General features: G+C 48.9%; 1 protein-coding gene across 4 annotated transcripts in view; it reads left to right on the top strand.

The window, feature by feature from the left end:
• The window catches only part of Gab2 (GRB2 associated binding protein 2), a 191,380-nt gene extending 178,463 nt beyond the window's left edge, over positions 1 to 12,917 (top strand). For all 4 annotated transcript variants that reach the window (XM_027942562.2, XM_071616531.1, XM_071616532.1 and 1 more), the window contains 7 exons: positions 1,535 to 2,109; positions 3,883 to 3,977; positions 5,097 to 5,361; positions 6,987 to 7,077; positions 7,328 to 7,430; positions 8,501 to 8,626; positions 9,473 to 12,917. In XM_027942562.2, the coding sequence (XP_027798363.1) occupies positions 1,535 to 2,109; positions 3,883 to 3,977; positions 5,097 to 5,361; positions 6,987 to 7,077; positions 7,328 to 7,430; positions 8,501 to 8,626; positions 9,473 to 9,616 (1,399 nt within the window). In that variant the 3' untranslated portion in view covers positions 9,617 to 12,917. The remainder of the gene's footprint in view (positions 1 to 1,534; positions 2,110 to 3,882; positions 3,978 to 5,096; positions 5,362 to 6,986; positions 7,078 to 7,327; positions 7,431 to 8,500; positions 8,627 to 9,472) is intronic.
• The last annotated feature ends 213 nt before the right edge of the window (positions 12,918 to 13,130 follow it).

Genomic DNA, 13,130 nt, shown 5'->3' with positions numbered 1-13,130 from the left:
GCCTAGCCTAGGCTCCTTTCCTCTTTCCAACCATTCAGGCCCTAATCTCTATCACCACCTGGTGGCCACACCTATGAATAACAAGTTTCCCGGGCTATAGGCAGAGAGGATCTGTGGATTGGCCTCTGAGGGTTCTGACACCACTTCCTGGGAATAGCCACAAATCTGTATAGCTATGAGAGTCACCTTGTTCTGAGAAGCTCCAAGAAATCACTATCACATTCTTAAAGATACCTCCGACCTCCAAAGGCTGAGGATTGCTCCTATAAAGGATTCATTCTTTTCTCCCCTCTTTAATGAAGTCCTCTGAATAATTATAATAAAAAAGAAGCAGACCTGGATCCCTACTGCTCAGAACCTCAGCCTCCAGTTTCCCAAAGAACTTACACAGAACATAGAATCCAGCTTGAAAACCATTCTTGTACAGCCAAAGGCTTAGAGAGCCTCAGAGCCAAATGGCCCCTTAAAAATCATTGAGACCTACTAGGTCACACCTGGGAGGGATGTGATGATACTCACAGAGCAGAGAGCAGATAAGTACAGTACCAGAACTTGATGCAAATGGCCCTCTTTTACCACTCTTCACTTTATTGCTTGCCTTATTTCCCACAACTGAAATTTTTTAGGGGGGTTGTCGCTCAGTGGTAGAGCACTTACTTTGCAGGTGCAAGGCCCTGGGTTTGATCCTCAGCACCACATAAAAATAAATAAACAAATAAAAACATTATGTACATCTACAACTAAAAAAAATTAATAAAGAAGCAGCTTTCATATCCTAAATGTTCCCAAGAAATCACTTTTCCTATATATTCTTAGTTTCTAGAATAAACTATAATACATAAAAAATGTAATACTTACATTTAAATAAGTTTTTATAATTTATTTTTTGGGGGAGGGGGGGTTCCTGGAGATGGAACCCAGGGCCTTGTGCATGCAAGGCAAGCACTCTACCAACTGAGCTATATCCCCCGCCCTTAAATAAGTTCTTTATACATAACTTACATCAGTATACATAAACTGGTTTATTTTATGAGGAGAAAACAGACTCAGATTAAGTGATGTGCACCAATTTAACAATCCTTTCCATTATCTCACAGCCTTTGTATTCAAATGTGTGTATTCTGTGGTGCTCAAAACACTGACCAGTAGTCAGTGTAACTAATTTGTTATACCTGTTTCCGTGGTGAGCTTAAGGCTGACCCCTGCTGACAACAGCCATTTGGAGACGGGGAGGGATAAAGGAACATTGACTGAATATCTGTATACTGGAGTATATATACTGGAGTCTATTGCAAACAACCTTCAAAGTATGTTTTTAATCAACATTTTGCAGATGCCTAAATTGGAGTTCCAAAAAGAAAGTGCCTTGCTCAAGGTCACACAGCTAGCACATAGTAGATCCTTGGTAAACCTTGGGTCTGCCTGACTCCTCCACCTGTTTGTTCCACTCCAGCTGGCTGCATGGAGTTTGGGCCATTCAGCTTGCCTCCCCAGATCTCCTCTCAACCCTGACCCTTTCTTTCTTTCTCTTTAGGAGTGCCAGCTTCTCTCAGGGCACCAGGCAAAAGAGCGACACAGCCGTACAAAAACTGGCCCAGGGCAACGGACACTGTGTCAATGGGGTCAGTGGTCAAGTCCATGGCTTCTATAGCCTTCCCAAGCCAAGCCGGCACAATACAGAATTTAGAGACAGTACCTATGACCTTCCCCGGAGCCTGGCCTCCCATGGCCACACCAAGGGCAGCCTCACAGGGTCTGAGACAGATAATGAAGATGTGTACACCTTCAAGATGCCCAGCAACACCCTGTGCCGGGAGTTTGGGGATCTCCTGGTGGACAATATGGACGTTCCAACTACTCCACTCTCAGCCTACCAGATCCCTAGGACATTCACGTTGGACAAGAACCACAATGCCATGGCAGTGGCCGCTCCTGGAGACTCAGCCATAGCTCCCCCACCCCGGCCCCCCAAGCCAAGTCAGGCAGAAACACCTCGATGGGGCAGCCCTCAGCAGAGGCCTCCAATCAGTGAAAGTAGCAGATCTGTTGCTGCCACCATCCCCAGGCGCAATACCCTCCCTGCAATGGACAACAGCCGACTCCATCGAGGTCAGTATACACCCTGGCTGAGACCCAGAGGGAAAGGCAGGTAGCTCAAGGGTTCTCGAACTTTGCTAGCCTTTAGTCCTCCACAAACAAGTAACTTGAGGATCACCCGGGTCACCAATATTCACAAGTTCAGGCATCTTCTAGCCTATCCCCTTACCAGTTGGTCTTGCAGCTGTGAGTATGAGTGAGAAAAGTGTCGCAAATCCTGCCTCTGAGAAGTCAAGTGTTCTAAGGGATACAAGATATTCTTGGTCAACCACAATACAACGTATTATGGGTTTGGAAATCCACATCATAGTATTTTAGTCACTTAAAAGTCAAACCAAAGATTTTTAAAAATAAGTTTAGAAAACCAGCCTAAGCTTTGAGCCAAACGTATGAGGACTAACAGACTGATAAAACAAAATTAGGTCATCAGACTATTTTGTAAGCTACAACTAGAAGCTCTTTGGTTGAAGTCTGAACTTCTATTTGAAGTACCTCAATTCTGTTGTCATTTGTTTACTGAGTGTATTCCAACTCTACATATAACTTTTTCTGATTAACAACAACAACAGAAAAAAGAACAACATTGATTCCTCTCAGTTTGTATCTTGCTTTACAGCTTGCAAAGCCTTTTCTTGTCCATCCTGTCATTTTAGGCCATGCAGAGTTTAGTAGGACAGAGCTTCATTGTCTCCTTGCACACAAGGCCAGTGGTAGTTAAGAGACTTACTCAGAGTTGCAGCGTCAAGGGCAGAGATAAGCCTCTGACCCCGGGGGTCCTGGTTTCTTTAGAACTCTTTGCAGTCATTCCATCAATCAAAAATTTGAGCAGTCACCCTGTGCTTGGAACTGAGTTAAGACATAAAACATGTCTCTGCCCTTGAGAGTTCTCATCTGGCTGGGGGGGAAAAAAAACAATGTATAAATTAGTGCAAGAATTGTTACATACTATTCAAAGAGGTGGTATCTGGGGTGAGTAGGACAGGTGGTAAGTGCTAGGGGAGGCTAAGGAGAGGTGAGGTTAAGTCGTCAAGGAGGACTCTTCACAGATGCCAACACTGGAAGTAGATCCTGGGGCCTGGGAGGAACACAGTGTTTAAGTAACCCCTTAATATACTGATTTTTAAGACCTTACAGTGATGCAGCCACATCAATGGTTATAGCAGCTTAATTCACAATGGCTAGGCTATGGAACCAACCTAAGTGCCCTTCAACAGATTAACAGGTAAAGAAAATGTGGTATATATACACAATGGAATATTACTCAGCCATAAAAAAAGAATGCCTATGACTTTTGCCAGTAAACAGATGGATCTGGAGTCTATAATGCAAGTACAATGAGCCAATCCCCCAAATCCAAAAATCCAAAAGTTGAATGTTCTCTCTGATATACAGATGCTGTCACACAGTAGGGTGGGGGGTAGAAGTTCAGTGGATTAGACCAAGGGGAATAAAGGGAAGGGAGGGAGAATGGGATGGGAAAGACAGTAGAATGAATCGGACATAACTTTCCTATGTTCATATATGAATACACGACCAGTGAAACTCATCATGTACAACCACAAGAATGGGATTCTAACTAGAATAAGTCGCACTCCATGTATGTATAATGTCAAAATGCACTCTGCCCTCATGTATATCTAAAAAGAACCCAAAAAAGTAACAAGATAACACTGGGCTGAGAGCTGTACCTTCAGAAGTATCAGGAAACTGAGCCACACTGGAGGGGATGGGGAAGAGTCAGCACATGGGTCAGCAAGAGTCCATATGATCTTCCTTCTGTCACAGCTTCCTCCTGTGAGACCTACGAGTACCCCCCACGTGGTGGAGAGAATGCAGGCCGGTCTGCTGAGTCCATGAGTGAGGGAGTCAGTCCTTTCCTGGTGAGTGGGGTTTGACCAGGGTTCCTCAGGCCAGCTAGGGTAAGGAAAAGGTCACATGGCAAGGTACCACAAGCACAGCTCCAAAAGAGTGGTGGCATCTCCTTCGTAGGACCCTGCCTGGGTTCTTGCCTCGGTTAGAACCCTAGGTTGAGCTTTTAGACAAGTAAAACACAGGTACCCTTGTTTGAAGGGAGTGTGAGTCCTCAGATAGGCTGGATTATAAGACTCAAAGCCCTGTGGGTCAGTGGAGGGGGTCTAGAATGCAGCAGACCCAGGCTCAGGGGTAGTGGGTCTTCTGCACAGCAACCTTAGCCACCAGTTCTCACATGGAAGACAGACCCTGAAAAGTAAGACTCTGAGCAGGACTGGTACTCAGGGTCAGGCCAGCCAGAAAAATTGCAGCTTGAACACAGGATCCCAGGATGCCCTCTAGAAGGGACAGATCACCATTGTCCAAGGTGCAGGTAAGTACACTTGGGCCTGATTTTGAGCCAGCTGGAAAGACAGTGGAAGTTAGGTAACCAAGGCTGTGGTAGCTCGGGTATGTGACAAGGCGGACGATGCAGGAGTTGGAGAATGGCTGCAGCCCAGGCTACTGCACTGTGCAGGGGTGAGGCAGCTCTGCTTGATCCTGGATGTTACTTAGGTATCTGGGGTAAGCTGTTATTCCCCCACTGCAAGCTGCATGGGGGCACAGCTGGCCCCAGACCTCAGCTGCCAGGGCCAAGACTCCTTACATGCTCTTGTCACAATCAGGATCTGGAGGCGAACTGCTACCCCATCACCACCTGGTGGTCCTGAACCAAACCTATGCACTTCACAGCCCATAGTGCCCTCTGCCTTGGCCAGGCATCCAGAAATCTTGAGTGCACCCAGCCATCAAGAATATTTATGCTTTAAATTGATCATAAATTGTAGGTGGGTCCCAAGCTAGAAGGGGGCTCATTGGACCCCATTTCTTCTGTTTCCCATGCTGTTTTTATTAGGTCTGTCTAAGGTCTCCCTTGTAGCCTCAAAGTATAACAAACCACTGGGAGGGCTGGCCTTGTGCATAGATTCTCACCTTGTGCTTCTTCGTGCTAATGACAGATCTGTTTCTTTCCCTCTTCCTCTCTGTAGCCAGGGAAAACACTCGTGGGTCGGTCGGATAGTGCCAGTTCAGAAGACAACTATGTGCCCATGAACCCAGGTTCTTCTACCCTGCTGGCCATGGAGCGGGCAGGTGATAATTCCCAAAGTGTCTACATCCCCATGAGCCCAGGGCCCCATCCCTTTGACCCCCTTGGCTACCCATCCACAGCCCTCCCTATGCACAGAGGCCCCAGCCGAGGAAGTGAGATTCAGCCCCCTCCTGTCAACCGTAACCTCAAGCCTGACCGGAAAGGTAAGCCCACTTTCCCCTGCCCCATTCTCTGAACATCTAGGGACTATTTGCATTTGCTCAGGAATGTGTTAGTTTTTTGTCACTGTGATCAACATACTTGACAAGGACAGTTTAGAGAAGGAAAGATTTATTTTGGATCCTGGTTTCAGTCCATTGTCAGCCAACTCCATTGTTCTGGGCCTGAGGTGAGGCCGATTATCATGGGGGAACAGTGTGGCAAAGGAAAGCTGCTCAGCTCATGGCAGCTGGAAAGCAGAGTCAAAGAGAGGAAGGAGCCAGGGAGGAGATAAACTCTTCCAGGACATACGCCCAGCAGGTTCCACCTCCCAGTAAGCCATTCATCTACCAGTAGATTAATCCATTTGGCAGATGTGCTCAGAGCCCTCATGACCCAGTCATTGCCTAAAAGCCCCATCTGTGAACCTTGCTGCACTGGGGACCATGCTTTCATGGTGAGACTTCAGGGAACCATGACAAGGTGGATACTGGACTAGGAGTACATGATTTTGTGCAAATCATGTAACTTCTTCAGCCTCAGTTTTCTTACTGTGAAATAGGGATGGTGATTCCTACCTCCCACATTTATTTGGAAGGATAACATGTCAGTGCATCAGATCCCTGGAAAATGGGTAGTAGTTAGATCTACGATGCTGCCTGACAGCCAGAAAGAGGTGCTAGAGTTCAAGTTCCAGGTCACCCACTGCCAATCTTTTGTCCTTGGCTCCTGCACGATAACCTGGCAGAGATAGGGCCCTATAGAACTGAAACCCAGGTCCTTTTGGCTTTTCCCTTCCTCCACTGTGGTTTTCACAGCCTTCTTCAGTATCAGCAGGAGTAGTCATGGTGGCCATCTTCATTTCAAATATAGTCTCTTGTTTTTATATAAAGTCATAAATCTGTTGTCAGACCATGTGTCCCATTTTGGATTCTGCAAATCCAATCACCATAGATACAGCAGGAAGGATATATAATTTGGAATCTAAAGATATGATTTCAACATGGAAAAGGATTATACTGTCAGACCTCGGTATCTGCAGGTTCTGTATCTGCAGATTCAATCACTGCAGATCAAAAATACTTGAAAAAAAACCTGTACATTGTGCATATCTTTCTTGTCATTGTTCCATAAACAATTTAACATCATATTAGGTATCAAATAATCTAGAGATGATGTAAAGTATATAGCAAGAGGGGCACATAGGTTATAAGCAAATACTATGACTTTTGTTGTACTGGGGATTGAACCCAGGGCCTTGCACAAGCTAGGCAAATACTCTACCACTGAGCCACATCTCCAGCCCCTTTTTTTAATTTTGAGACAAAGCTTCACTGAATTGTCAAGGCTGTCCTCAAACTTGTGACCCTCTTGCCTCAGCCTCGAAATTAACTAGGATTGTAGGCATCCACCACACCTGGTTCTGACATTTTACGTAAGGGACTTGAGCATTCAGATTTTTATATCCAGAGGGATCCTCTACAGATGCCAAAGGAGGCCTGTCTAACCCTCCGGAGCCTCAGATTCCCTCTGTTGCCAGAATGACTGGGAAGGCTTTTGTAACTGTGCTTACATGTTACATATAAGTGTATCCCATGTGGCTGACTCCTGTATTCTGTTTCTGCTCCAGCAAAACCAACACCACTTGACCTGAGAAACAATGCTGTCATTGATGAGCTCCCCTTCAAGTCTCCTGTCACCAAGTCTTGGTCCAGGGCCAAGTGAGTGTCTGTGGAGTGAGATCTTAGGGTGTGGGCATTCAATATGAATAAAGTGGTCTCTGGCCTGGGGGTTCAGGGTAGCCAGATCCTACTGCTGTCACCAGTTCATCATGGCACTTGGTCCTCATCTGTAAAGGGGGAATATTATTATATCATTACCAAGCTGATAATGGGAAGCTGTGGTGACCCAGGTCTGGGTGTGAGAGAGCCAAGGGTCTCCCAGGCTCACTCTGTCTTCTTCCCACAACAGCCATACCTTCAACTCTAGCTCCTCCCAGTACTGCCGCCCCATCTCCACCCAGAGCATCACCAGCACAGACTCAGGAGACAGTGAAGAGAACTACGTCCCTATGGTGAGTCCCCTGGGGTTGGCTGGATGATACCTTCTGGAATCCTCCAGGACATTCTGCTCAGTTCAGTACTTCTCATCTCAGCCCAGGGCCTCTCTGTACTATTGTGGCCTTCGGCCGCAGACCCTTCTTGAGCACATGTGCAGGAAGCAACATGAGTTGTCAGCGGTAGGAAAGACATGGTCCCTGCCCAAGTAGGTCAGTCTTAAAGGGCAGAGGCAGCCTGCCTCTCTCCCCTGACACAGGGGGCATGATTAGTGCTCTTGGAAGAGCAGCACTGGAGATATCCGCTCAGCGTTAGGGAGACACACCTGCACACACTCACTGGGCTGACAGCTGTAATAGGTGTGAACACGGGTAGTGCACCATGTGGTTCCTCCCTGAAGTTTTCATTGGAAGAGAATTGCCTCCCAGCACCTGGTCATCCTTGAAAGGAAACTTCAACTAATCATTATATAACCAGAACCCACGACTGTCACCTTTCTCATTAGAATCAGGCTTAGAGACAGTCCTAGACATGCAGGTGCTTTCCCACAGCAGTAGCCTGGCTGGACATAGGCCCCAAGAGCCTGTTACCTGGAGAACCAAGAAGGAACAGAGGCTTTGTGCACCTGGAGATGAGGCAATTGTTCAGTCGGAGCAGTTGGGGGGCCGCTGCCTCGGGACCTGCTGCTCTAGGCCATGGGCAGGCAGTATAGAGGGGGGCCACAAGAGGAAACAGGCTTGTTCTTAGGGTCCCACAAGCAAAGGCTGGGTCTCTCAGAAGACAGTAGGTGAGATCTGGCTTGAAGCCCTAAGAGGGAGGCCACATGGTACCTGGGATAGGTGCAGGTTTGGAAGTCAGACAACAGCCCAGGTTCCGTCACACCGCAGCCTCACAACCATGATGAACAGTGATAATATCTACCTCACAGGATTGTTGTGAGGACTTAGAGAAGAAAGTATAAGTCCCTGGCACAGTGTGTGGCTCCAACAGGACACTGAATGAGTACCTTACCCCCTGAGCTGTGTTTTCCTGAGTAGGGGGTTCATCGATTTCCTAGACTCACTCAGTTTTGTCTTTCCTATGTTAGCAAAACCCAGTGTCTGCATCTCCAGTTCCCAGTGGCACCAACAGTCCAGCCCCGAAGAAGAGTACTGGCAGCGTCGATTATCTGGCCCTGGACTTCCAGCCGGGCTCCCCAAGCCCCCACCGCAAGGTGCCTGGGGTGGAGGTGGGGGATCAGTGAGAGCTGCCAGAGCCTCAGGGAGAGGGCAGGGAGGCCAGCACTGCTCAGCCTCTCTCCATAGCCAGCTCGTAGGACTCAGCTGTGCTTTAGGTGGGGGTCTCTGAGGCTCCTGTGCTTTCTCAGGGCACAGATTCCCCTCTGATACAGAACATCAGTCAGCCCATCCCTTTGCAGCAGACATGGGTACATGATAGTACACACAGACCCGAGTTTTTCAAGGTTACAGAGTGAATCAGTAACAGATTGGAGACACAGAGATCCTGCCTCCTGTCCTGAGCTCTTCTTTGTGAATTCACTGGGTGGGGCCCAGAACCCTACCAGTGATAAAGCAGCCTTTGGAAAGGACCTCCAGGCCTAGGAAAACCTCCCCGGAAGCACCCAGCCACCCTGTCTACACAGTGGGGGGCAGGGGGGTCCACCTCAGTGCAGGATCCCTCACAGGCCCTTGTGAGGGATCATGAAGGGGACACACCTAAAGCCCTAGAGCTGGGGCTTACTGACACTCAGCACACTCCCCTTGGAAGAGTGGCCAGAGGGAAGGGGAGGGGAGGATGAAGACCCTTCTACCAATTCCAAGAGAAGGCCTGGGTCCTCCCGAGCCTTGGTGGGAAGGAAGGGCTGGCAAGGTTGTTGTGTCTGACAGGAAGTCAGTCCAAAAGGACCTGCAACTATAAAGCCCACACTGAGAAAGATGGCAGGTTCTTGAGTCTGGTCAAAGTAGCAGCAAAGGCCATCTCTCCTCCCCTCCCCTTGACCCTACTTGGGAAGACCCCACCTTACTGGTGACTCACAGTCACTCCTACTTTGTTCCCTCAGCCATCCACGTCATCTGTTACATCAGACGAGAAGGTGGACTATGTCCAGGTGGATAAGGAAAAGACCCAAGCTCTGCAGAACACCATGCAGGAGTGGACAGATGTGCGGCAGTCCTCGGAGCCTTCCAAGGGCGCCAAGCTGTGATGTGGGGTCCACCAAGCCCAGAGAGGGCCCGGGAGGCAGATGCCCAGAGCTGGCTCCTCCCGTCTCCCTCCTCTCCCAGCTCCCTCCCTGCCCCTCCACTCTGCCACTCTTGGCCTTCAAAGCACTTGACATCAGGGACCCTGACCCTTCCCCTGGGAGGTGAGGCCCTGATGGGGGCACTTTCTTTGCCCACTTGGGGTCCACCTGTGACTTTTATCAATACTGGCTGTGCCTCCACCCACCTTAGTTAGGAGCTGTTGCCAAAAAAAAACTCTTCTTGGCCTGGAGACCTGTCTACTGAATGCTTGGAGGGAGGGCTGGGACTCTGAGCCAGACTTAACACCTCCTGTCAGTCACAGCCCTCCACCCCCTTTCATTGTCCTCTGGGCTACCTCTCTTCAGTCCCAGAAGAGGACAACCCAGGGAGCCAAGGACCAGCAGACCAAAGTGGACGTGGACTTTCTTATTCCTGTTTTTCTCAACAGGCAAGAGGCAAGGCTGCCAAAAGATTAAATTAGTTGAGACAAAGATCAGAGGTAATCTTGAGGACAAAGGAACTGGATCCCCAGAAAGAAGGGCAGTTGATACCTACCAGGGTCCCCAGTTTCAAGCCAAAGCCACATAGACCTACTGCTTGAGAATGGGGGACACAGAAGGCTAAGAGACAAAAGGAAGGGAAAACTGGTAATGATGGACAACCAGGAACACCAAGAACAGGGCTTAGCATGGCAAGGACATGGGGCAGTCAGGGCCCTGGAACTCTGGTGTTGCAGGGCCACTCTGGGACAGAGAGCAGTCCTTCCTGAGCACTCTGCAAGAGAAGGCCTGGGCTGAGCGGGGCAACCAGCATGGTGAGGGGGTGAGGGAGGGGATGCAGTGGAGGTGATGCAGGGGTTGAGGGGAACCCTGGGGCAAGGATGTGCCAGGCATGGGGCAGTGCAGGGGCAGTGCAAGGACACTGCAGAGGGGATGGTGCAGCAAGTGAGTTTCTGGGAACTGGGAGGGCGCAGAGGTAACCTGATGAAGGGAGGCAGGTGTAGGCCATGCAGCAAGTGAGGAAACTCATCCCCAGGGCCCAGTGAAGAGCCCAGGGCAGCAAGTGGGGGTTCGGGATGGACTAGAAAGTGAAGGAGTGATCCCTTGAACAAGGGCATTCCTAGGACCAAGGATGGTGGGTTAAGTAGGGAAGAATCTAAATTTCTTATGTTGAAAGTTATTGACCAAATTTTCAAGTTTTAGAGGCAACAGGACAGACCAGACACTTCATTTTGCCCCAGGGTAAACAAACCTTACTCCTCCAAAAGTATGACTTCCCACCATGCTTGATGCAGGTGGAACCACTCACCCCTTAGCTCCTAAGAGCACGCACACCTCACCAGACCAATGGCCTGGCCCTTCTATAGGAAGTCCCAGCCTGGGAGCTGTCTTTTCCTCAACAGTAGCTCTTCTCCTGGTGTTGAAGGCAACTCAAGGATAATTTGGGTCCCTGAACTTGAGAAGGTCACAATCAATGAGAAAGGACAAGGACACAAGACAGATGCAAATACTCATGAAGTGCTAAGGAAATGAACACCACTTCTCAAGGGGCCAAGGCCAGAGTGGGGAGCGGATGCAGCCATGGAAAGTGACTCTAGGAAGATGAGTCTCTGAGGAGTTTAAGAGAAAAAAATGGAGGGAGCAGGAAGGAGAGATTTGGAAAAACTTACTCTTTGAGAGCAAAAGAACTTGGAGGGCGAGTATAGACCTCAGAAGTTCAGAGGCCATGTCTCAACGTCCCATGGTTAAATGGTGGCTGTGGCTACACCAGACAGGGTTTGCAGGGTGCTGGTTCACTCTGCACACTGACTGCCCCTTTAAGGCTCTCTACAGGGGTCCTATATGGCTGAGGTTTTAACTGGTGCCCCCCCACCACTGACCCCAGGGTGCCATAAAATTGTTAACATGTTCTGAATGTGCCGTGATATGGGTGGAACTTGTTGGAGTCTTCAGAGACTTCAGTGTTCGGGGCTAGTTAGTCTTAAACAGGGCTTCCAGCTCTCTGCTCCTGTGACCACCCAAGCCCTCAGGGTGGAAGGATGGATAAAGAAGAAAGGACTAGAGGAAATGAGCCTGTGGAGAGCAGAGCTCCGTCTCACAAGCCCCAAACAACCAGCCACGTCTAACACATACCCATTTCGCACCCCCCCAAAAGAGGAAGTCAACTCAGTTTAAAAAAACTGGTCCTTTGGCCTACCCAGGGTCAAAGTTCACCTCCTGGTGATACCCCAGAATGGGGATACCTCTCCCCTAACAGCCAGGGCTCTCCAAAGGAGCCTTCTTCACCCACCTCCAGCTTCATAACTGCAAGGTTAAAGAAAAGTTGAGTGGGAACAGAGAGGGAGGTGGTAGCTCCTTGGGACCATTTGTGAGAAGGGCTGATTGGTCAGATGGTCCCAAAGCAGCTGGGCTGTGGAAGAGGCTTTGAGGGGCGCTCTCTGCTCAGCAACCTCTCTCCCAAGGGCCTGGGTCGGCACCCAGAGCATTAGCCAGCTCACTCAGTCCCCTCCCTAGCTTGATTTTGGTGACTTCTACATTTCAAATCATTAAAATAAGCCCCATTCTTAGAACAGAAGCACAACCATTCTCAAAGTTTTCAGGCTCAGTTCTGTTCTGCCTTTGTCCCCTTTACCTGCCACCAAGCTCTGGCCTCAGCCTCAAACTGTGTCCCCTCCCCCCACCCCTTTGACAGAGCTCTGGAGGAATGCGAGACTTTGGAAGGCAGCTCTTCCTTCCCTTCCCGGCCCTCAGCTGCAAAAGTGCTGGGGACTGAGGCGTCCTCATGGGCCATCTTCTGGGGACTTGCTAAGTTCTTTGGGGCCTGGGACCAGCAAACTACCTGTAGAAGGGACTGTAGAGGGTCATGCTGTCATATGATATCTGGTGATGTGTGTTCTTGTGTAATTTGTTGGCTACTTGTATCTTGAAACTTAGAATCATTTCGCACAGAATTGTCACTATTTGTTAGGAAGAAAACCTGGGCCCGAGGCAGCCCAGTCTTCTTGTCTTGTTACCATTTAAAATTGACATTTAATTTTCAAATCACTGTTGGTGCCTAATCACTTAAGTTATTAATTTATTCTGTTTTTTTAAAAAATTTGTAACACGTATTTATCTTGTGAGCAGGTCTGGGGGTGGGGTGGGAAATATGTTCAATTAGGCTGTGTTTTTGCTGTGGTGACACATGGTACAGGCCTGGAGCTTGCAGGTCCCTTTTTACTGTGGTATTGGAGCAGGACAACAATAAAGTCCTTTAGAAATGCAACCCAGAGAGGACTGCTTGTCTGAGGGGTTGGGGAGGGGAGCAATACTCACTCAAATGCCAGCTTGAGGCGAGTGGTGGACACACAGCTGCCCTACCTAGGCATGAACACACCTTCCCCAAGAGTTTCAGCCACGTGCAATGGTGCACACCTGTAATCCTAGCAACACAGGAAACTGAAGCAGAGGATTGCAAGTTTGAGGCCAGCCTCAGCAA

This window comes from Marmota flaviventris, chromosome 9 (genome assembly GCF_047511675.1).
Source record: "Marmota flaviventris isolate mMarFla1 chromosome 9, mMarFla1.hap1, whole genome shotgun sequence".
Lineage (NCBI taxonomy): Eukaryota > Metazoa > Chordata > Mammalia > Rodentia > Sciuridae > Marmota > Marmota flaviventris.
Note: the sequence above shows the minus strand (reverse complement) of the source record. Positions and strands in the feature narration are given on the sequence as shown.